Consider the following 23,468-nt stretch of genomic DNA (forward strand, 5'->3'; position numbering starts at 1 on the left):
TGGATGTGTGCAACACTATTATATGTGGAGTGAATCATGTTTGCAAAATTTTACCTGAAAGGATGTTTAAAAGGGGCTACTATAAGAATGACCTGTTGACGGGCTTTGGCGTAGCTCAGCTCTTCATACATGAATCCAGGTACTGAGCCCTTCTCTGGAAGCTGAAGAGCTTTCCTGAGCAGTGCGGGTCCTTGCACGCTGTGGGATCACTATGGTGGATCTGGAAGAGCGTAATCAAGGACAAGTACCTCAGCCTGCATTTCTGTCTGCAGGCACAACACGCTTCCTGCCTCTTAGCTTTTCCTCGCTTCAGAAATGGACTGTATCCATTGAAATACCTGCATACCGTGTGTTTCTTTTTATTTCTGACAGCAACAAGGAGTGAGAATTTTTGTTATGCTGTACAAAGAGGTGGAGCTTGCCCTAGGGATCAACAGTGAATATAGCAAGCGGACGCTCATGCACCTCCATCCAAACATTAAGGTAATTGCGCATCGGGCAGTCGTATGAAGGGCATTTGCATTCATTTGCTCTCGATAGCTAGTGTTGACCCTCAGTGTATTTGGGTGTGAACTGGAAGAACAGTGTTTCCCACCATTACAGTGGGAATAATCTGAGAAGACATACCCATACAGTGATTACCACATCTGGCAACTTCATTTCTTTAGGTTATAATTGAACATAAAATTGCTTAGCTTAGACTTGCCAAAGCAACTATTCATCTAATTCACAAGAAACATATTTCATGTGACAAGTTAATGGGGTTACATCAAATGGAAATTTTGAGAATGTTGTCTCATTTCAGCATTTCTGTTCATACGTAGATGACGAGAGTCAACACTGGATGTTTACGTTTCTATCGTAAATGAACAGCATTGCGCTGTCCTGTGCTGTTTCGCTGCTGCTCTGCCATCAAGCAGAAAATGAGTTGTGGCACACGAACCAGTGGATAAGGCTAGATCCTGTCTCTTGAAATTAGAGACGTATACATTTTAATGAGCAATAAGATACATGTTATGCATGAGGGTGACTAACAAACTGCTAGAATAATAGATTTATTGTCACTTGACGAGTTGTCAGGGTGAAGGGAAGCATCCATTCACCATCATCTTTGCAGCAAGACTGGAAGGTGTAACTGGAAGATACATGCTATGTGTGTAACAGATTTTGGGAGCAGACAGGTGAAGCTCTCTAGCTTTTTCCCCAGGAAGCTGGCCTAATGGCTCTCCTCTAAAATAAAAAAAAATTAAACTATATACTGAATGCTTGGATATAGAAATTACTTTGCCATAAACACACGTCAAAAAGAATCTCATAAACAAATGTCAAACAATTTGCTGATTTTAAATGGGGAAAAAACCAGCCAACTTCTCATTTCATTTATGTAGTGGCAACAACCAAAGAAGTGAGTCAGATCACCAATATGTTGTTTTCTTTTAGAGCAGGCTCTGTGTTTGAAAGCTCAGCTATTATAGCTCTACTGAAAGCATGATTTTATTTGTTGAAACAGTTTCCTTGACTGTAGTCCTCTTATGACCACGTTGTTGTAAGTGTGACCTATCCCAACATCAGTAACCGTCACTGCTCAGGAATACCCACATCATGGGGAAGCACCTGCCTGCCAGTAAGGCTGAGCCTAACTTGAGGGGAGTCACGTAGCTTCAGTAATTACAGCAGTCGGCATCTTCTAGAAACTCCAGTGTTTCCCCATCATCCTGAGCAGTCAAAAAAAAAAAAGCTGGGCAGCTCTCTGGCTGGAGGGATGTAAATTGGGCAACGACACTGAGCTTGAGTGCTGGTTCTCTCCCAGGTGATGAGACACCCAGACCACGTGTCCTCCTCCGTGTACCTCTGGGCCCACCATGAGAAGCTTGTCATCATTGACCAGTCCGTGGCATTTGTGGGTGGCATTGACTTGGCGTACGGCAGGTGGGATGATGACGAGCATCGCCTGACCGACGTGGGTAGTGTCAAACGAATGGCAGCAGTGAAGTCAGTGTCGACGATCAACCTGGCAGTAAGTGAGCTTGCTCCAGCTGGTGGCCACCTTCAACGTCTGCGCGTCAGGTTTGCGGTGGGGATGAACAAGGCATGTCCGCTTCTAAGCGTAGGGTGGGGTTTAGGAGGTTTAAAGAGGAATAGTAATGGGAAAGTGGAAGTATCTGAGTATTGAATGACTCTTCAGGGCTAGATCCTGACCAGCCCTTGCTAGGGCGCAGAGATAGACAGCTGGGTTTCCTCTGGAGCTTGGAGCAGCAGTCACAATTTGGAGGCTACATTCTTAATAAAACTTGGCTAGAAATCTATAGTAGGTACTCACAGAGTGCTCCAAGCTTCTGGATACTCGGGCCCTCAGCAGGTGCCTTGCTTGCTGAGCTTTCGGCTAACCTGGGTCTGCTAACCTCTAGGCATCCAGAGATCTCTAAAAAATTTAAAGAGGTCTAAATTTATGAGAATTTCAAGGGGAGTAATAATCCACAGTAAATTTCTGGGATTGAAGAATGTACTGCGAGCATTAATGGATTTTTCTGTGGAGTGCCTGCTTGGTACAGACTCTCTCCCTCAAAAGCGTTCGTAGTTCCCACTGATGTGTGTCTTTGCCACGGAGCAAAGTCTGGCTCATGGTTGTTTCTGAGCATTGATATGCATGATAATCTGTAATTAAAGGGGAACCTGTCCATACATCACCCGCAGCACCGTCCTGTGTCTTTTAAGTCTGCAGCGGAGTCGTCTGAACGTGTCCCCCTGCAGTCTCAAGCTCTGTCCCCAGAAAGCCACTTGTTCCAGAGAAATGCTGATGATGCCCCAGACATATCCAAAATGAAAGGAGTTGGAAAATCAAAAAAATTTTCAAGGTTCAGTATTTACAAGCATCTCCATAAACACGGCATGCACCATGCTGACAGCGTCAGCAGCATAGACAGTGAATCAAGTAAGTAATGTTTTTCAACTAAATAACATATATAAAGCATGTGTGGAGGTGGGTGGTGGGTGTACATGCAGATTCACGTAATTTCTAGGGTAATGTGTTCTTTGTAAGGAAGGAAAGTTGATGAATTTCTTAACTATCAGAATAATAACTATGTGTAGTCAATATGTAAATTTGTGTCACTGCAAAATATACAAGAAAAGTTTTAAGTGGATTTGCATTTAGTTAATTAGCAATTGTCATGAGACATCAGATGACGTGATACAGTGTACGTGATACCTAGTGTTTATACTGCTGGAAAAATTTTGTTCTGCAAGGGAGAATCGAATCTTTCATTTTTCAACTTGTATTTATTATAACAAGTGAAATGGTTTCTGAATGTGATTATCCCCTCTCATAGGCTAGTGTTACCTAGGTTTAAATCAGTTCACTTAAATGGAAATATTCCCAATTTACCCCCTTACTAGAGAGGAGAGACTATTCAACAGCTGAATATTTGAATGCAGCTTTTAATTCCCCACATTAAAAACAGCTTCAAAGCTAAAATTACAAGGATCAGCTTGACATTTGTTCCAGCATGGAGTCTTTCCTGAAATCTGTTCCTGATGTCCTCGGCTCCTGAAGCTGTAAATTGCTCAAGGTGGGAACTTATTTGAGTTTCCATCACTCCCTGCAGATCTTACTCCTGCCTCTGGCCGGAGGAAGCCTTGCTGGAGCGTTGTTTGCATTGGTTGCAGTCAGCTCAGGACATAGCCATGGCTTTGCTGCTTCAATATATGCGTTTGTTTAAACCAGCTAGGTCTTGAATTTGGTCCTTTGCCTGTTGGTCACTTGTAGTTTCAGCGAACTGGCGTCTCGTTTGAGGTCCTGTCATGCAAAGTGTCTTCAGACAGGGTCAGGCACCAGCGTAGCAGAAGTGGACGTGTGTTTTTGCCATAAATAGAGCGTCTTGACTTTCTGCAGGTTACTGTAAGCCCACTAGAAGTCAACCGAATGTAATCCAGAGTTTAAAACCCCATCTGAAAATGTTCCATCACCACAGTGAATCCAAACAGGGGCTCGCTGAGCCTCAGAAGGGTAAGTGGAGGAAGGCAGAGGTGCAGACCCCTTCAGGCTTTAGCTGCCGATGTTTTTGCATTGTAACGATGGTGAGAGTTAGGTTGGGTGCCAGGATCAGCCTTCGCTGCTTGTTCTCCCAGCATCCTTAGCACCCCTCTGAGGACATCCTGGCAGAAGAGCCTTCTCCAGAAGCTACAAAAACTGCAGCATAGATAAATAATTCTTTTTAAAAAACCAAAACCAAACCAACCAAACAAACAAAGCAACCCCAATAAAAAAACAACCACCACCTCCCTCCCTCCTCCAAAATAAAACCCAAACAAATTTGCAATAAAGACAGCAGGGAGCACTTGAGTAAGTAGCTCTGATTGTGGTATATGATTATTTCAGCAGCTCCCTTCCTGTAAAGAAAGGGGCTTATTACTGGAATGGGGAACTTCTGCATTGGATATTTTAAAGTAAGCCTAATGCAGGAAGACAAATGCAAATAGAGAGAGGAAACAGCAAAGTAGCTGTCGCCAAACCTACATTTGGATGAAGGCTTGGGGGCCCCCTTTTGCCCCTTATTAAAGTCAATGAAAGCATACTCGATGGAGAAAGCAGTTGGGTGGTTATGAGCACTGAGCTGTTCTGGGCCGATGTTGAAAGGGCCTGTTTCAGTCTGGTACCTCACTGAGATGCCTTTGAGTGCTGGTACGGAGTGAGGAACAGTTCTTCAACGTCTTCCTCTTCCTAACATCTTCCTCTAAGGCATTAATTGCCAGTTATAAAATATCGGTTACAAGGTAGTGGCAGGTAACGAGGAAGAGATGCATTTGCTTCATGGACATGAGGCGTGGTCTCCCCTGTGGTCACTTCATGCTCATCCATGAGTCGGTGTGCAGTCGTCAGAGCCCGGTACATGAAGTGTGTTTTGGCTGGACGGCATGTCCCACCCATTCCCGTTCGAGCATGCAGAGTCAGCGATTCCCCAGCTCCACCTGGACTCTCACTGGAAACTCGTGCTTCCCAAGGCAGCTGTGCTGCATACCTGCTGCATGGCATTTTTGGCATGGCTTGGCCCGGCTTGGCTCGGTGGGGTTACAGCAGTGCTGGCAGGGCTTGCTTTGTGTAAACTGGTCTTGAACTGCTGCCGATGTGTATTTTGTTGACTGTTGAAAGGGGTTTTTTTTTGTGCTAAGGGATTTTCATGGTTACCTGGTGATGTGGTCGGGTTAGGAGAAGGCTGTTGGCACGTTACTGTGTAATTACTGCAGTAGAATCTGGTACAGTAGATGAAGGCTGCTCTCGGGGTCGGGAAATACCACTAGTTAAACATTCATGGTCTAGGCTAACAGTTTTGGTTTTCTTAACAGTGAGGAAAAAGAGTTCACTCTGCAGCAAAATATGTGCTCTAGAAAAGGGATCCTGTTAGGGGGGAATATCCCTGTCTGCAATATTTTAGACCATTTTAATCACCGTCAATTTGGAATTCAGGATCCATTTGTTCAACATGTAAAATTGTATCAAAAGATGACATTGTTATTTGGAAAAACAAAATAAAACAAACAAACCCCACAATACTTAATGAGGGAACATGCGCTTTTTAATCATCTCATTCTAGTTGATACAGACTAGCTTCTGTTAGAGGAGATACACCCTGCTATAGCGGCAAAATCATAAACCCTCTAGCAGAGGAGTTGGAATTAGTTCATTAGCATTGTAAAATATATTAAGTAGATGATATATGTTATGTTCCTGTACATATATCCGCTAAGGTCAGTTGCAGCTAGGAGTGGACTGCCCCATGGTAATAATTAGGTGTCACAGGACTGTGGAAAGAGAAATGATTATAGGGTGATGTTTTAGTCCAGTGTAGAGATAATTCCGCATCTGCTTTTTGTTACCATAACAGACTCCTATATATAAGCTGTTCTGATTGTATAACAAATATGAAAATAGGGAAGAAAAAATACTAATATGCATCCTTTGAAAGCAACAGGAAGACTAGGGAGAAAACAGCTTCAGCCAGCTGGGATGGGCAGGTCCCACCAGTGCTTTTCCGTGGCAGTGAGTCTCTCACCAGTGGTGTGCAATGGACAGCCATGACTTTGGAGCGTGTGTTTTTGTTGTCTTGTTTGCCTGTGACAGATGAAGGATCCATCCGCAGCTTGAAGACGGGTGTTGGCGAGCTGCTTGGGGAAACCAGATTCTGGCACGGAAAGGACTATTGCAACTTCGTCTTTAAAGACTGGGTTCAACTTGACAAACCTTTTGCTGGTAGGTGCCTTTGTACCCTGGAAGTCATTACTTTCCCCCAAACCCTGCTGTGCATCCTCTCAGTCTCAAACCGTATTTTTTTTCCTGCTTCTGAGCCAGGGGTAATGAGGTAATTTTGCTTTGGCTGCTAGGAAGAAGCAGCAAAACTCCCTTTGAGAGGTTCTAGGGCCCATTATGCCATTACGGTCCATGGACTTGGACTGCGGGCGATTGCGTGATAATTCATCTGCACAGCCCTTGGTGTCCTGTCCCAGGAACTTCAGTTTGAGGAGGGGGATGCCATGCTTTTCCACATTCATGTCCTGTGTCTGAGGAAGTCCAAATGTACTTTCCTGTGCCATAGACTTCATTGACAGATACACCACCCCGAGGATGCCCTGGCACGACATCTCCTCCGTGGTGCACGGCAAAGCTGCGCGTGATGTGGCCCGACACTTCATCCAGCGCTGGAACTTCACCAAGGTGAGGTGCGGGCATCGCTGCTAGGGGCACGGAAATAAGTACAGACCCTGTCTCATCCACATGCCCTCCCTGGGCATGCATTTTATTATTTTTTATGCTATTCTGATATGTTGCAATCTCTTCAAGGACTTTTTTTTTTTCTTTTTTCCCCTGGGCAGATTATGAAGCCCAAATACCGATCCCTGTCCTACCCATTCCTGTTGCCAAAATCTCAGCAAACTGCTAACGAGTTGAAGTATCAGGTGCCGGAGGCTGTTCCTGCCACAGTCCAGGTGGGTGTTGATGGTCTCCTGCTCACCTACTCCTAAGAGAACTTGTTTTGGATCTTTCCAGCAGGAAGTGTTGGTGCCTGACAGACCCTCTGCAGAACTTGAAAATACAAAATTAAAAACGCTTATTTAATTTAGCTCACAGCATAGATGTTTGGATCCTCAATTACAGTAAAATAATGCAACTCTTTCAGAAGAGATGCATGAATTTATACCTCTGTCTTTGAGATAAGAGGACCGAGCTATATGCAGTACTCAAGTTGTGGGAACACCATGACTTTGTATAGCTGTGTAATTTTCTGTTTTGTTTTCTGCTGCTCTTCTTCTAATGCCCTGACATTTGGCTTTTATGCTTTGGGAAGGCCTGATGGGTTGAGATTGCTCACTGAGTATTTATCCCAGATCTTAGAGCAGTCTACCAGGCCCCCGACGCCTTGCTCAGACGGGTAGTGGTCAGCTAAAGCCCAGCATTAAGTGGAGTCTCGGGGCTGTTGCTTTCTGCATTGAAGTTCATCTGCATTTTATTATGCAACCACTCAGCCCTGTGGGTCCTGTGCAGTTCTGCACAGTCAGCCCACAGTCTCATTTGTGACAATCATCCTCACAGGCGTAATTGCCAAGATACCTATATTTAAAATCCGGTTAGCTATATTGAGTGCATGTATTGAATAGTACTGTTACCCAGCAGAAACATGGACTTGTTGAAGAATACAAAGTCAAAATAGTTATGCTGAAGCAGCAAAACAATTGTGTGTCTCTGTGGATGAAAGATGTATGAAATAAGAGCAATTAGACCAAAACCAGGAAAAATGCATGCCTTTGCTCTTCGTAAGAAGTGGTCCACCCAGATGACAGCAACACTTGGGGAAGCTTAGTGTAACAAGATGCATTCTTCTGGGTTTGTGGGTTGCCAGAGCATTGTCTGCTCCTCCCCGCGTGGTGTGAGGGATGGTCAGCACGGGGATCTTGTGTCATGGTTCTCGGGCCTCCAAAACAATGCTCGCAGCTTGTTGAGAAATAGTCTCACTTCAGGCATCATCATGCTTCCCTCTGGCTGTAAATGCTTCCCCAGCTGTGTCTGCGACACCAGGTTTTTGGGAAATGTTGTTCTCATGGAAGCAAGGGGGCTTGTGTCCCCTAAGCGTGCTCTAACCGCAAGATCAGCCTCAACTTCTAAATCATGGGGTCTGCTGTAGCAAAAAGTTCAGCTCCACTGATTACAGAACGGGAAGCAGTTCCCAAAGGAGAAACTAAACTGAGTACAGTCTAGGTCCAGCTTTCCTTCAGTCTGTACTGCAGAGCTGCCGGCTCAGGGCATCAGCCCACGGGAGACGAGGATGAAGCTCAAACGGTGACTACTAAATGCCACGTACACCAATGCTGAGCGATGGGTGAGCTGTTTGAAAACTAGCCTCGTCACGACATTGTTGGGGCATTGCAAATAACTGATGTGTTCCAGGAAATGAGGGGCTGTTCTCAGTGATGCCATAAACGGCGGAAAGAGAGCAGGTTTGTCTTGTAAATTATTCATTTGAAACTACCTTGCTCATTTCTAATTTATGTCAAATTGCAGCTTTTAGAGACCTGTCATGGTAGCCCAGCCCTGCATATAGCCAGATAAATAAAAGTGTATGATATTAGGCTGAGAACATGTTGCCCTGCAACGTACTGGCCTTCCTGATACAAGGGAAGAGCGTTTGCAGCACCAAGCACGGTGGAAGCCGTGAGGATGGCTCTTCTGCCCAGGCTGGTGCACCCTGCTTGGGTGCAGGTCCCTTGGCCCCAGGCTGCTTGCTGCTGGGTTATGATCTCTGGATGATCTCCTTGAGCTCCAAGGCATGGTTTTGCATGCAAACACTGTAATTTTAGCTGTCTCCTCCCTAATGCTCACACTGGCCTGGTTTCCGTCGATCCCTGGATGTCACAAGTGCCCTGAGCATCCCTGAAGTCCCCGCTGTGGGTCAGTGAGCGGCTCGGGCTGTCCTCCTGATGCAGGTTTCAGATTTGGCTGCTGCAGGAGATGGGGAGGACATCTGCAGCCTGGATCTGAACCCCCCCTCCTCCTGGTTGCCTTTTTCTGGAGCTCCCAGGGTGTGCATCAGGGCGTCCCTGCGTGGCTTCTCCTTTCCTGCAGTCACAGGAATATCAACCTCTTGCCTGTCCAATATATTAGTTTCGGACCAGAGGGCTGCAGGCGCTCACGTCTCCTTTCAGTGGTACAGTCCAGCGCAGAAATAAGCAGATACCCTAAAATCTTTCACCAACTTTTTTATCCAGAAAAACTACAGCAATATTGTTCTTCTTCTTGATATTGAATCCTTTGGCTGGCCAACAGCCAAACCCATGTTATCCCCGTTTTGGTGCTGTGTAGGGACTTTATGTAGGGACTTTATAGGCAGAAGTTACTGCCCCGAGGTAAAATCCAGCCTCCAGTGACTGTCCTTGGCTGTGGGGTGATTGAGGAAAGTCTGGCTGCCGGTTTTCTTGTTTCTGAGCTTGTTTGCAAATCTGTCTTCAATTGTGGGCAGATCAGAGGAAGGGAAGACACAAAGGATCTGTAGGGATTGCAGCGTTGCTGCAAGCCTGAGCCACTGACCTGTCAGCAACAGATTTTGACCTCATTGTACCATCTGGTTTTGCTCTCCTTTGTCAGAGGAGAAAGCACGTTCAGGAGGGTGGGGATAGCAGGAGCAGCACTGACAGCAGCTGTCCCCTGGGCAGGGAGGATGAACGCAGCATGCATGGGAAACGACGTGGAGGTACGGGCTGGGAAGGAGGAAAGGAGCCTGTCAGCTCCACGGGGTAGTCAGACGTGGTCTCTCACCCTCTTTGTTTGAACTTCTGGGCTTTGCTTGCAATAGCAATGTGATTGCACGTTCATTTTTGCAAGAGTCAAATAGCCATCTGCCAAAGGCAATGCCAGGTTTTTTCCATCTCTCTATTTCCATTCCAGAGTTTGCAGTTATCAGCCAAAGCCAGCACTGCAAAAGATGTGACGTGGTGAGGCAATATCCAGTTCCTGATGTAAATGCAATGAAAATTTAATGCTTTGGCAATGGCTAATGCCCTTTCCTCTTTGAAGTCTGCGTGAGAGCTTGCATTGTTCAGGATTTATGCACCAGCCCACAGCAAACATCAAATTTATTACTGTTGTATTGGTTAAAGAAGTTAAAGGGATGACAAGCCCGGCACAGCACTTGGTGCTGCTATTGAGAGGCTTGAGGGAGAGGAGAAGAAGCAGCATGGAGACACCAGCTCTGGTTGGTGGGGGCTGTGCTGGGCAGCGCGTGGCCTTTTCTCCCTAGGAAAATAGGTCGGGTTTAAACCAGCTCACCTTAAATACCTCGACAGGAGATGTCCAGAAGTGTGAGATGAAACATCAGTGATAAGGGAAGGCTTGTGTAGGAGACTTAAAACTTCAAAGACTATTTGTCTTTGAGTGCCACAGCCGCAGCTTCGCTTCCAGGGGGTGCGTGCTGCATCCGCGCGATGCCGCTGTCGGTGGTCGCAGAGCCACCAAGCTTGGTGGCCTTGTCCTGCCACCCCCTCACCTGTCACTGTGGCTGCAGAGCTGCGCCGCGATCACTGCTGGCCGCTGAAGTGATCCAGGTTAAAAATAACTTTATTTTGAGGAGGTCCAAGCTGGAACGCCTTACACCCGTTCTGCTGCCCCAGCCAGCATCTTCTGACACCTCTTCTTCCCTCCGCATGTGGATTTGAGGCTGTAGCTGACGTAAGCTTTTTGGGTGATGCTGAGCCAGCTTTTTAGGATGAGCCATGACGCGTTGTTCTGGGGCGAGGGCAGAGGGATGATGGTGCTGTAACAGCGGGCAGCCCGGTGTGCGGAGGCAGCTGGGGTGCCGACGCACGGAGGGGTGAAGGAAGGCTGGGAAGGGCAGGTGGGTGATGTGCTGGGAAGCCATGGGGCTGGAAAGGGATGGTCCTGAGTGATGGTTCTGGTGCATCAGGTGGCATCCCTGGTTTGGAATAAACTTGTCTCCCAGCAGTAAAGTTGTCTTGCAAAGCGAGGGGCTTTGGTGCTACCAAGCTCCCAATTCAGAAAAGGACATTTATTCCTCGTCCCCAAGCTATTGCTGATGTAAATGGGGGTGTGGAAGTTACTTTGTTCAGTGCAGGGCTCAGCAGCTTATCTTGAAAAGAGAAGTGGCTCTTTGGAGCATGGACAAAGTTAACTAGCAAAAAAAAAAGAAGTATTAAATATCAGCACTTTGTACACTAGGAAGCTACGGTCTGCAGCTTTCTGAAGTGCAATTCCAGATTGCATTTACTAGAGGTCCCCAGCCCACGGGGATGTGCTTTGTGGCCCCAGGTTTTCACCGCAGCAGGACAAAAGGCAGATGAGCTGGCTGCTCGTCACCGGCTGTGCCGGTGAAGGTGGAAGGGCTGCGAGCTCCTGTCCAGGCTACAGCCTGAGCGGTGTGTATGGAAGATTAGCCTGCTTTCTACCCAGAAAAGCTGTTTTTCAGTCTTTATGAATGCAAGTGGTGGAATTTTGTTCAGGAGCGCTGTCTGCCGTGGTGCTCGGTGGGGTTTCAGCAGTGCCCAGCCTGTGGGCTGGGAGCACGCAGCGTTGGCTTTGCAAACCAAATGGGCTATTAAAACCACACGGGCATGAGCAGCATCGCCTTGTGGAGGTTTATGCAAAGAAAGGGCGGCTGTTTGGGACCGGTTGAGGCTGTGATGGCCCTTGCATTCAGGCTGGCTCCCTCACTCAAGCATCTGTGACCCCGACGTTCAGTTTAGGAGGCTGCAGAGTGCTCCCTCCTGTTAGCCAAGCGAGCAGCCAACTAGGAGAGTTGCAGGATCTGTTTTTCAGTGACCTGTGGGAGAAAGTTCCTTCTGTCCAGGTGAAGGAATTGACTCAGGAGTTGTCTGCTGCTTAACAGCAATGCCCCTCCGTGCCACCTCCAGAGATGCTCTGGAGACGAGAGGATTGGTTTGGTTCAAGCATGCAGCACCTGGACCAAAGGGCCAAATCCTTATCTACTGGTATACTGGTACTTAATTAGCCCTCGAAAGTCCTCAGCCACGCCATGGCCACCAGCCTGCTTGATGGTGGATGGTGATGACAATCTGACAGCAGAGCTTGGGGTCAGGGTATCAGGGATGTCGGGGGCACAGGGAGAGTAACATGGAGCAAAGCAGAAGCTGGACACGGAGAATTAAAAGAAAGCCATGGGAGGGATTTCCAGGGAAAAATGTTGCTGAGCCCCAAAAGAGACCAGGATTTTGCACGTACTGACACATGCATTTCACAGATCCTCACCATTTGGATCTTGCCCTGTGCGTGCTGGTATAATGGCTGTATTGAGATATTTTAAGGCTATTGTTTCAATGTTTTTGCCTTGACAATGTTTAAAGACAGAGGCTAATCATGAGTAATTATTTCCCCTGAGGACATACCCTGCCACCACTTAATTAAAAACTACATTTCCGTCTAGGAAAATGTCACTCAGGGCAGAGCGTGGCTGCTTCTTGACGCAAAGCTCAGGAGTGGGAGATGCCACGGCATCTCTGGCTGCCGGGGATGTGAGGCTGCCTGCTGCGGGGATTGCTCAGCCGGGCTGAGAGCATGGACAAAGGTTGTTTCCCATATTGGTTTGGCTCTCTAGCCCAAGAACTGCAAGAGGCAGGGGGAGAACGTGCCCCAGGGATCTCGCACTGTCTACTTTAAATGTGGATTTCCAGTAAAAATTAATAAATAAGTGTGGGCAGCTGACCTGCTATGAATGTTAAAAGTCATATCATCGCAAATTGGATGGCTTGTGCAAGAATTTGGCAGAAGAAATAAATGACCTCGAGTGCTCAGGACAAAGGCATGGCCTGCGTTATCAGACTGACTGTGTCATTACGTACCGCCTGTTTGTGGGAAAACCACCTTGCCCCAGCTGGAGACTAGCTTTAAATATTGCTAGAGAGGGATCACTGACTGCGTCTGCACCCCTAGAGCGTGAAATTGAGGTGGTTTTAAAAGCAGTTTATCATAAGATCTTAAGCAAGAACGGAACTTCTGTGCTGCTTCTATTGCATCTGAAACTGCTCAGGTGGGAGAGGGCAGTAACACAGCAATGGGACAAGGCACTTAGGTTTTTAATCAAACATTATTACGCATTAATACTATTTTTGGGCATCCTTTCTCCTTATTACAAATGCAATATAAATGGTGAATGTTGCACTTATTACCTTATTTAGTGAAATCCTGACAGGCGAACGGTGCAGGGAAGAGCATTGCCTCTTAACTAATTCACTTGCAATGCTGTGCCGTCCTGGATGGGAGCGAGCTGAAGGTGTTAATCTCTTGCTTTCCAGGTGATCCGTTCTGCTGCTGACTGGTCAGCCGGCATTAAATACCATGAGGAGTCCATCCACAATGCCTACGTCAGCGTGATAGAAAACAGCAAGCACTACATATATATAGAAGTGAGTGGCAATGAGGGAAAGCAGGAGGGTCCTGGTGCTCTGGGCACGGCTCACAGCCATCAGGAGGGTAGTTCTTCTTGAGGTTTGGTCATAATTTTTTATGAGTTTTAGACACACATGGATATTAATACAGCGTCTGCTTTGAATTTTTGGGGCTGGGAATTGTTTCCGGAAAATGGAATTTTTTCCGTTGACTTCGGTGGTCTTCAGACCAGGCTGATGGGTATGTACCCTGACAGCCTTCTGACCACAAGGTGGAAAAAAGTAGACCTCTCCTTTATAAAACTCTTTGCAAAATTGCCAACAACTTCCGAGGCCTATGCAATAGTCTTCCTGTCCCCTCCATGGCTTTGCAGTGTCCCCTTGCATGCCCAAGCCCGCTGCGCACAGGGCTGGTCTCGCACCCGTACAGCCTGGAGCTGCGGGAATCTCCTGTGTCGGAGTGACTCTCAGCGCTGGCTGAATGGAGATGCTTATTCCTCTCTTTTCTTTTTTTTTAGCCTCTTGTTAGGTTGCTCTTTACATGAACTTTCTAAGGAGTGTGATTAATAAGAACTAATTCATTCCCTAAGCGAGCACAGACACACACATCATTTAATAATCATTTTAAAAAAGCATAACTCAAATGGCACACAAAACCCAACTATCTTTAGTTGCTCTTGGTCTGAAAGAAAGCACGCAAATATTTTTTTGTTCGTTGCTGGCAATGTGTGACAGTAGCTTTGCTTGCTTTTCCTGCAGAACCAGTTTTTTATTAGCTGTGCTGATGACAAAGTTGTCTGGAACAAGATCGGCGATGCAATTGCTCAGAGGATTCTTAAAGCTCACAGGTAACCTGTTCTTATCAAGGCAATGAAAGTCTTCCAGGTGCATTTATATGGTGTGATGCAAAATAATATCTTAATGGACACAACTGTACAATAGCTTTTCCAACGCAGAACTGATGCGGTCAAATATCTGCTTGCGTTTGCAGCAGTGAGACTCTTCAGTGGTTTCTTTGCAGCCAGAAAGTGATTTTCTGGACTTACCCCTATGCAAATATATTTTTAATTATGGAACTTGTTTAAAAGCAAGTCCTTTATACGCTGGTTCAGTGACGCCTTTGCTCTATAGCCAACCCCTCTTGAACTGCATGGTAAGGCAAGTTAACGGGCGAAAAGGTTGAACTGGGATTTGTGGCTTATTTAAATTATCTATAGGGAGGATTGGCTTCAAATAGGGGAAGCAAACATATTTCCAGGATTTGACTGCCGGGTTCAACTATTGTTCGAACAACTTTTTTCTGGTAAGTGCTGATAAGTAACCTCCAGCCATTGCAAGGGGACCATCATTTGTTCCTGGATGGATCAAATCCAACCCTGTTTTAGACAGTCCCTTTACTTAAGCATGCCTAACCCTGTGTTAACATTAATACCACAGGTAGTGGCTTGTCTTCGCTTTGATCCTGGACAGTCTTGCTTAAGGTTCTCTCCTGGAGTCTCTATTTAAGATACATGCATGTCATAGTCTAAAACTGTATTCTGGTCTTGCTGGGCTAATATACAGAAAACTTTACAAACATCTTCCTTTCATCTCATGTGCTTTTCCACCATGCATCAAGAAGTTTCTTGCAATTATTATTTTTTCCCATATTGTAGTTGTCCAGAGCCATGCAGGGGCTGCTTTCCCAGAGGTGCTTTCTCCGGAATTTCTCTCTCATTGGCACTTGAGCTTGGAAATTCCCACTTGGGTAAAGGCAACCAAGCAGAGACAGACGCTGAGGTATGGGTAGTACCTGCAAGGCCACAGGAGCTGTCATGAGACTGGCTTTGTTCAGAGGCACTGTGGAAAGAGGAGCACTCTTCAAACTGGGAGAGCACGGGTGTTATCTGCTATGCCATTAACAACAGGGCAGAGTAACAGGGTGGAGTCGCTTGTAATCTGTGAGCTGCAGTGCACAGCCCAATAATTGAAATTAGCTAAGGATGAAAAGATGGAGTGGATTTTCTCACCCAGGGTAAAGGAGGAGTGGTGCCAGCGCCGCTGGAAATGGCATTGCTGGTGTTTGCATTGCAGCCTCGAGGCTCGCAGGCAGCCGGACGCGGTGTCTGTGTGCGGTGTCCCCCTGGAAAGCCGCTCTGGATTGCCTTTCCTGCCTCTGGGAATTTATTGCCATGGGCCCTTTGCATCAGTTGCCTGCTTTTAGCAATGCTACTGGGGTAGCAGCAAATTCTCCAGGTAATCTGTTAAGATTTTCCTGGTATATAAAGTTTATGTGAAGGGTGTCATTCTGTCCAGACATCCAAAAGTCTAGCACAAAAGGGAGTCACACAAATTCTTCAGTGACCCATTTTCAGATGTGATGCTTGATTCACTTCTGTATTACTCCAATTTTATGCCAGTATTGTGCCAGCTTAATGTCAGTGATTCCTAACTGAATATAAGATTCAAATTCTGCACACTCCAGAGTGCTTGGCATTGCCTAAGATTAAAAGTAAATTCAGACCTAAATGGTTTGTATCAAGTGCTCGTGTTCCAAACTGCCCCGGGAAAACAGCATAGGTGACACACAGATGTTTAATTGTAAATTAAGTTCTTTAGTTAAGCTTGTACGCTTCTCACTCTTCTAGACTAAATATTTTCTACTGGTGTAATTAATAACATTATTTTCTTGGTTTCCTCTTTTTTTCATGGGTGGCTCTTTAACTAGTTTAATAAACATTGGGATTAGACAAACAAGCTGCTTTTTTGGGAATGCTTTTGGTAGATCTCTTTCATGATACAAACAGGCTTCGTTTCAAAGTCTCTTGTTTTGTATGGGTAAGATTTCTTTAGCTGTTTCTGAGGTCTGCCGTCAGACTAAAGCTAGTTTACAGTGCATAGCACAGCTATAAGGAAGCGCTGGTTGATATTAAAGAAACACAGGTCCTCAATGTCTTCCTCCCAGCTCAGACGAGACCCCAATTCTTCACGATTCCTGTCGCCTTAAACCCGCAGGCAGGACTTGCTCCAGGAGGGAACACTTTTAACAAAAGCTGCAGGCTGGCTCATGTTCAGACTGCTCCTGCAATGGTTTTGTCCTGATTAAAGTGTGTTTGCCATCTAGTGGCAGCACCCTTCAATGGAGCATCTTCCTCCTCCTCCTCCTCCGGGGCGCGGGCCAGGGGATTGCCAACACCCAGGGGTGCCTGGAAAGCGTTGGCAGAGCAGATGTGCCTGGCATTTGTCAGCAACGAAAACCCAAAGGTGGGCTTTAAGAAAAGCCCCAGGCAGTGCTGCGATCGTAGCTTTGGTCATCCTGGATCAGATCGTGGTTCGGGTACAGTTTAGTTCGTGGATGTCCGGTGGAACTGAGTTTTTGTAGGTTGTGATGTATTGATCGAATACTCGCCTTCCTGAATGATCAATGTTTTGCTTGTGCCCGGAGCTTTTTCCACCTTTTGTGATGTTTCTGATTTCTAAAAACCAGGATGTAGTGGGAACGTCAGGTTAGATTTTGGTTTTCTGCCTGTGGTAGCTCTGTAATCTTTGCTGTGCTCTGCCAGGCGGTCGTACGCACCAGTCTGCACCAGTATCCCTGTGACAGGGCTGTTGGGGTGCCCAAATGAGCTTTTATAGTGGCAGACACGATCTGCAAAATAACTAGCCTGCCCTTGAACGTCAGGGAAAATATGTTTCTTTTCCTTTAGCTTCTTTTGTTGTCTGCTGAGAGTAAATTATTCCTTCTCCCCCTGAAGGTCTGAGTGCTCGCTGAAGTACTGATGGCAAGTGATGAAGACCTGAAACTGGAAATAGGCTTCACCCTTTGCTCCCTTAAAATTTGTGTAGTAGCCTTGGACGGAAACCAAGTCGGTCAACACAGAGAAAGGGAAACCAAGGGGACTCACCTTGTACAAAGCTGTAACATTTGCAGGCTAATATTACCCCCAAACTATCGTTTCAGGGAAAACAAGCGTTTCCGAGTATACGTGGTGATCCCACTGCTGCCTGGGTTTGAAGGAGACATTTCGACCGGCGGGGGGAACGCGCTGCAGGCCATCATGCACTTCAACTACAGGTACGGCGGGCAGCCCTGCTGCAGGCAGCGCTGTCGGAGACCTCCCGGGTCACCTCCGCCTGCTGCGGTGGTACCCAGGGCTCCAGCTGCCGTCAGCGTGGCGTCACGCTGGATGTTGTCCACACGAGCACACTGCCTTTGGAAAAGGGGAAGAAAACTGTTTGCGTTGTCTTCACTTAGTACTTTAGCTCATTTATTTGCTAGCCTCGGGATTTGCATTAGGAGGTGAGGCGATGCTAGCCGAGCCGGGAAGTGCGGTGGGTAAAGCCCTGTGCTCTCTGTGCGGAAAACCCTGCCTCCACCCTGGCCCGGCGGGTCCCCCGATCCCTGACACAAACCCCCTGATTCCTGACTCTCAGCCGCTTTCCTGTTAGCTCATCAAACCAGGACTTACTCACCCCTGAGGTCTCTACCCTCCCGCTCAACAGTCGTGCTCTCCTTTAGGCACTTACCGTGGCTTTTACTGCGGTTCCTCCCGGCAGCATCCCCGTCGCCGCTGCGGCCGGAGGGAGCACGCAGCCCTGCGGGTTCGTTAGCTCAGGGGATCCGCACCCGCTCTGTTGGGTGGAAGAGCTGGGCTTTGTCTTCCAAAGCTGCCTTTTCAGCCCATACTTCGCCCGGCTCTGCCCGTTGGCCCCACGAAGGCAACGGCATCTTCCCCGATGCTGTTCCTCTGCTCCAGGATGGATGTTTTTGGGGGCACTTGCAACACAGCAGGTCTCGTGGGAAAGACTTACACGCAGCGGCGCCAGGTAGCCCTGTGCTGGGAATGGGGCGCAGAGGAAGGCAAAATGGCCCAAGACAAGGTGGTGTTACTGGAAAACTGCTGTGTTATGGTAGGGCCAGAGCACAGTCAGTCTGTGGAGACTACTGCTACCACCAGAGTGAAATCTCCCTTGTCTGCTGGTCTGCAGGGGTCCTACCGCACCTCCATAAGGACGAGCAGGGCAGGAGACACGAGCAGAAGGAAAGCAGCAAGTCTCCCTAACCAGGCTCTTCTGCCTGAGCTTTCTTCTGCAAGGGCAACCATAGGTCTTTAGAAATTGCCCACGGGTTAGGTTTTTTTGAATGAGATGCCGGCTGTGGCTTTGCCAGCCCAGCCGTAATCACGCAAACTCCCTGACCTGGTGTTCTGCACATGTTGACTTTCTTTCTTGATGTCGCTTCATGTTCAGACCTTCAGCACAGATGGTAGCAGCCCTGTTCGTAACATGTTTATCATCATTGCGGGGTGCTCTAGAAGGCAAAAAATGCTCCCCAGCTTCTAGGCGGATCAGTATGAGCTCATTTAGGAAATGAGCAGTCCTTGATATATCGACAGTCATTTGGGAAAAATGTGTGCTCTGGAAGCACCATGTTTCTTCTGCTTGCACGGAGTATTTAAGAGGCATCTGTGTTTGCGATTTACCTCGCCCGGTTCTGCTTCAACATATGCCGTTGCCTCGAGTCGCGGTGGTGCTGACAGCTGCCTACCTTCTTTCCAGGACCATGTGCCGAGGAGAAAACTCAATCCTGGGCCAGCTGAAGACAGAGGGTAAGAGCTTTCTTCCTCCCCTCTCTGTTGCTTAGTCTTGGGATGCTGCTGTTCGATGGATACATCTATAATATGTAAATCAGATTCTCCAGCTGCTTATTAACATGGGCTTGCTGTGGCTGAGGGGTTCAGGTGTGGACTGGGGCATCTCACAGCAACGTGTGCTACGGGCTCGTGGGGCTGGTGAGCGACCTCCTCCTCCTCCGCCATCATCCCATGGCGAGGTCTGTTGGGCCACGCGAGCCGTGGCCGGTTGTCGGACTTCATGCTTGGATGCAGCCCTGATCCGGAGGAGGGGAGGACCCCAGGGAGGAGCACGGCATGGTTGCATCTGCTCAGGATCATGTTATTTGGAAAATGTCCTGAGCAGGGTCACGCTTCTGGGAGCGACGAGCCCTCAGCCTTCCCCGTGAATCCCACTCTGGGTTTGTTTCTGGCAGTTGTCAAACACGGAGAGGAAAAACCTGCCTAAGCAGGATGCTGTTTCTGAGTTGCTTCCTTGCCATGAGGATGCTTGCTTGAATTTGCTCTGCTGGGAATCGGAGCACCATGAAAACCCACGTATCGTAAATACTAGGGGCGTACATAATGCCTCATTAGTTCTAGGTATTTGTGTAAATCTGAACTGCAGACAAGTACGTTAGGACATATTTTCTGTACTGTGCATGGACAAAACACCTGCTTCCAGTCTCCTTTCTGCAGGATCTGCAGAAAAATAGTCGTATACTCCAGTTATTTTAAGGCGTTCATCTCAGTTGTGAGCACTTGCATGCTGCGCAAGGGAGATCGAGGTCATTTTTCACCAAGGTGGAAGTGCCGAGCAGGCAGGGGATCAGAGCAGCACAGAGAGCCCGCAGGCAGCTTTTGAAGTCTATTTTTAAAGAAACTTATTTCCATTACCTGTTTGTTTATTATTTTTCTTAAAAAAGTCAAAAGTGAACTGTTATTCGTATGGGTCTTTAGATAAAGAGGGTCTTTTCTCGTTCTTCTCTCCTCCACCTCCCTCATCCCATCGTATTTGTTCTCTTTTAATTTTCAGTTGGAGATAAGTGGATAAACTACATATCATTCTGTGGACTTCGAACATATGCAGAGTTGGAAGGAAAACTAGTCACAGAGCTCATCTATGTTCACAGCAAACTGCTTATTGCTGATGACAACACAGTTATCATCGGTGAGCAGGGGGTTTGGGCCACTCGATTATATCTGGATTAGTCCCTTCGCTTCTCTGCCCTGTACTCAGTGCAGGCTGCGGTGCCGTGTGCTTTTCTATGTTGTGATTTCTTTCTTGTGAAATATTTTGCTGTTTTAAAAAAAAAAACACAAAATCCAAACTCATAAATTCATCAGGAGGGTAGGTAGGAGGGAGGAAAGGATTTGGAGGGCTGTCATTTAATTTGTTTTTCTGAAATGGTTTTAAATCTCTGTGTAACAGTGAAGAGAATCCCAGTGCAGGGAATATTGTCCATCTGTCTTGTATCAAACTCTGCTCTAGCAGGAAGACTTGTGAGACTTGTCATCTGTTCCTTAAAGAACAGAATGTACTGTAAAATTTGGAAGGTTTGGACAACATGTGTCGTTTATCAGTTCCATTTCCTAAGAATGGGGAAATATGTTATAACGAGTAATAGATATCATTTCATCCATTTCTCTTACCATATTTATTATGGGATCACGAAGCAAAGACAAGAGACTTCAGGCTCAGAGTTCTACATCGCAGCAGAAAAGCAGAATTTTAGCCTGTTTCTTTAAAGAAACCCTTGTCGATTTGTTATATCAGCAACAAAAACTTTGCCAAAGAATAACTTAATACCAGATTTTGCAAGACTCAAAATACTCCTCCCCTGCGAAGCAGCAGTTCAGCCTGTAGTCTCGGATGAGCTGTGGTTAGGTTTGCTCCTCTGGTACCCTCTCGGGTCAGATCCCGTCTCTAGTACGCAGAGCAGCCCAGAGGTGGTTTTAATATTACAGCAGGAGCAGGGTTGTTGCAACTGTGATGGTCTGGGGGCCTGAGACAGCTCTTCATTTTGATTTTCTCTACCTATAAGCCTGAGAATGGATTTTTATACAGCATGTGCATCCGTGCCGGCTGGTGAGGTGATGGGGAGCCAGTGTCATCCCTTTTCCACCCAAGAAAGAGACGGTGCATGGAAATAAAATGCTCACGGGGCCACCGTGCAGGAGAGGGAGGTGAAAGGACGGAGAGGGGCTTAGCTTGTTTTTTCTCCGGAGGGGTTAACTCCCCTTGAGTTAATTCAGTCACTGGGAAGGCTAAATGGCTAACTAGTGCCTGGGGGTCTCTTACGGAGCTGGGGGCTGTGTCTGGAGATGTTTCTTGTTGTTTGGTCATTTCTGTGGGTTAATGACCTGATGACTCCTATCGCTGGCTGCATCTTGCTGTTCCCTTGGAGCCAACAAGTGCTGCGGTGTCCCCCATCCCTTGCCTTCTGACGGCTGTGCGGGACAGAGAAACCTGTTTGGGGGATAAAGCCTCAGCTGGTCTCGAGCAATGCTGCGGGTGTCAGACCCTGCACGGCACATGGGGTCTGGGGAGCTCCCACCGCGGTGCAGAGTCGGGGCTGGAGCCACTGCACGAGCCCAGCACGCAAACCCTTACGTGCGCAGGGTGGTACATTTTTGGGAGGGGACACCCCCCCCCCCCACCCCGAAAGGCACAGCCAGAGCCATGCAGTAGAAATGCAACGGGGGGAAACTTCTGCTGCCTTCCAGCAGCTTTGCTGGGGACTGAAGTGGTTATTTCCCAGGGTGCGAGCGGGGAGCTGTGCACAGGACACCTGTGGGTCCCACCGCCGGGGAGGGCGTCCCCCTGGCACCCCTCTCCTTTCTGGCGTTTGGGTTTTACACAGTGTGCGGTAGTGCTGCAGCAAGCACAGGGCACGGAGCAGAGAAGAAACATCTCCCGTGGTCAGAAGGTCCCCCAGAGCCCTGGGGTCTGCTGCTGCCTTGCTGTGTTAGCAGGGACGGTGCCTGAGCGCTTGCGTCTGCGGACACCAAAGTGCGGTCCTGGCAGGACAGGAGGGTCCGCGTATTGGTAACCCACAACAAGGAGATGACGTCCTTCTTCCTAGATCCCCCTCCCGAAAAACTCCTACCTCCCAAATGCAAATGAAAAACTCCTCTTGACACCTCTAAAGATAAGAGCGGATTTACCCGTGGAGCCCATCCTGCCTAACTTGGTATCCAAACCAAATGCAGTAAAGACCTTTGAAAGCTGTGGCATCCTTCAGCAAAAGCATCTGGGAAGTTACAGAGGGAGTGAACTTTTGAAAATGTTGGCCTGGGCTTGGCTAGGATTTAACCTTCTTCCAAGCCCGGAGCTTTTGAAGCCTGCAAAAATGAGGGTTTTTTGCCTTCCCCCTCGTCCTGGTTCTTGAGATCTGTGTTTCCATAAGGAAGCCCTCTGGTCGGGGTTTTACCTAGTGAAGCCATAGCTGTTCTCCCATGGAGACGAGGGATGCGGAGGGCCTGGGGGTGGTGATGGAGGGCGTGCAGGAGCATCTCATGCAGCAGGTGATGCATTGCCGGTGCTTCGGTTTCCCCCTCTTCAGGCTCTGCCAACATCAACGACCGCAGCATGCTGGGGAAGCGGGACAGCGAGATGGCCATCATCGTGCAGGACACCGAGACCGTCCCCTCCGTGATGGATGGGGAGGATTACAGCGCTGGGAAGTTTGCGCAGTCCCTCCGGCTGCGGTGCTTCAGGTGGGATGTGTGGGGCTGGCCCAGCGCGGGCAGCAAGCGGGGATGCAGGCAGGGCTTGCTCAGGCTTATGCCTGCCTGCAGCCTTTCAAGCCTTTCAGATTTAGCATTGCCTGGCCTGGGTTTAGCCTAGAGTTTTGCTGCTATTTCACTGGCTTTAGCCTTTCTCACGCCACTCCTGTCCTCAGCTTGGCAGCTGACTTACAATCATTTTGCTCAAGGATTTCGCTAGGAGAGCTCATAAACAAGACAGTGATATTTTGCCTCCAGATCCTGTTTTCACACTCTCTTAATTTTGGGTAGCAGTGTCTCTTTCTAATGGAAGTTTCCTCACTTGGAGCAGCCATCTGGCCCACAACACGGCTGTTTTTTCTTTAAGACCTTTTTCTTTATCCTTTTTTTTCCCCCACCCTGTTTCCCATCTGGACAGTTATTGCACAGAAAAAAAAAAGGAGACATTTGGACAGCGTTGAGGCTGACAGACTATTGCAGGGGGTGGGAGCAGGAGGGCGCTGGGAGCACGCGGGGTTTGGCAAGTCCCAAGGGAACTTTTCCTGCCCTGGCATTTCTCAAGAGGGGCAGCGCCGGGTGCTTCAGCCTCCATCAGCATCAATCCCTTGGTCTTCTCAGGGTTCTCCTCGGCGGCTCCGATCTCAGTCCGGAACACCAGGATCCCGTCTGCGACAAATTCTTCAAGGAGGTGTGGATTTCTACAGCGGCTCGCAATGCCACTATCTTTGATAAGGTGAGGAACGCGGC

General features: G+C 47.8%; 1 protein-coding gene across 3 annotated transcripts in view; it reads left to right on the forward strand.

Annotated features, from left to right (window-relative positions):
* PLD1 (phospholipase D1) overlaps window positions 1-23,468 on the forward strand; it is a 74,770-nt gene that overhangs the window by 45,674 nt on the left and 5,628 nt on the right. For 2 of the 3 annotated variants that reach the window (XM_072866377.1, XM_072866376.1), the window contains 14 exons: window positions 373-483; window positions 1,811-2,017; window positions 2,716-2,932; window positions 3,893-4,006; window positions 6,119-6,247; window positions 6,591-6,709; window positions 6,868-6,981; window positions 13,309-13,419; window positions 14,161-14,249; window positions 17,342-17,455; window positions 18,940-18,989; window positions 20,029-20,163; window positions 22,559-22,712; window positions 23,340-23,454. In XM_072866377.1, the coding sequence (XP_072722478.1) occupies window positions 373-483; window positions 1,811-2,017; window positions 2,716-2,932; window positions 3,893-4,006; window positions 6,119-6,247; window positions 6,591-6,709; window positions 6,868-6,981; window positions 13,309-13,419; window positions 14,161-14,249; window positions 17,342-17,455; window positions 18,940-18,989; window positions 20,029-20,163; window positions 22,559-22,712; window positions 23,340-23,454 (1,779 nt within the window). The remainder of the gene's footprint in view (window positions 1-372; window positions 484-1,810; window positions 2,018-2,715; window positions 2,933-3,892; window positions 4,007-6,118; window positions 6,248-6,590; window positions 6,710-6,867; window positions 6,982-13,308; window positions 13,420-14,160; window positions 14,250-17,341; window positions 17,456-18,939; window positions 18,990-20,028; window positions 20,164-22,558; window positions 22,713-23,339; window positions 23,455-23,468) is intronic. The other variant, XM_072866378.1, reaches the window with a different exon arrangement.

Source organism: Ciconia boyciana, chromosome 7 (genome assembly GCF_034638445.1).
Source record: "Ciconia boyciana chromosome 7, ASM3463844v1, whole genome shotgun sequence".
Classification (NCBI taxonomy): Eukaryota; Metazoa; Chordata; class Aves; order Ciconiiformes; family Ciconiidae; genus Ciconia; species Ciconia boyciana.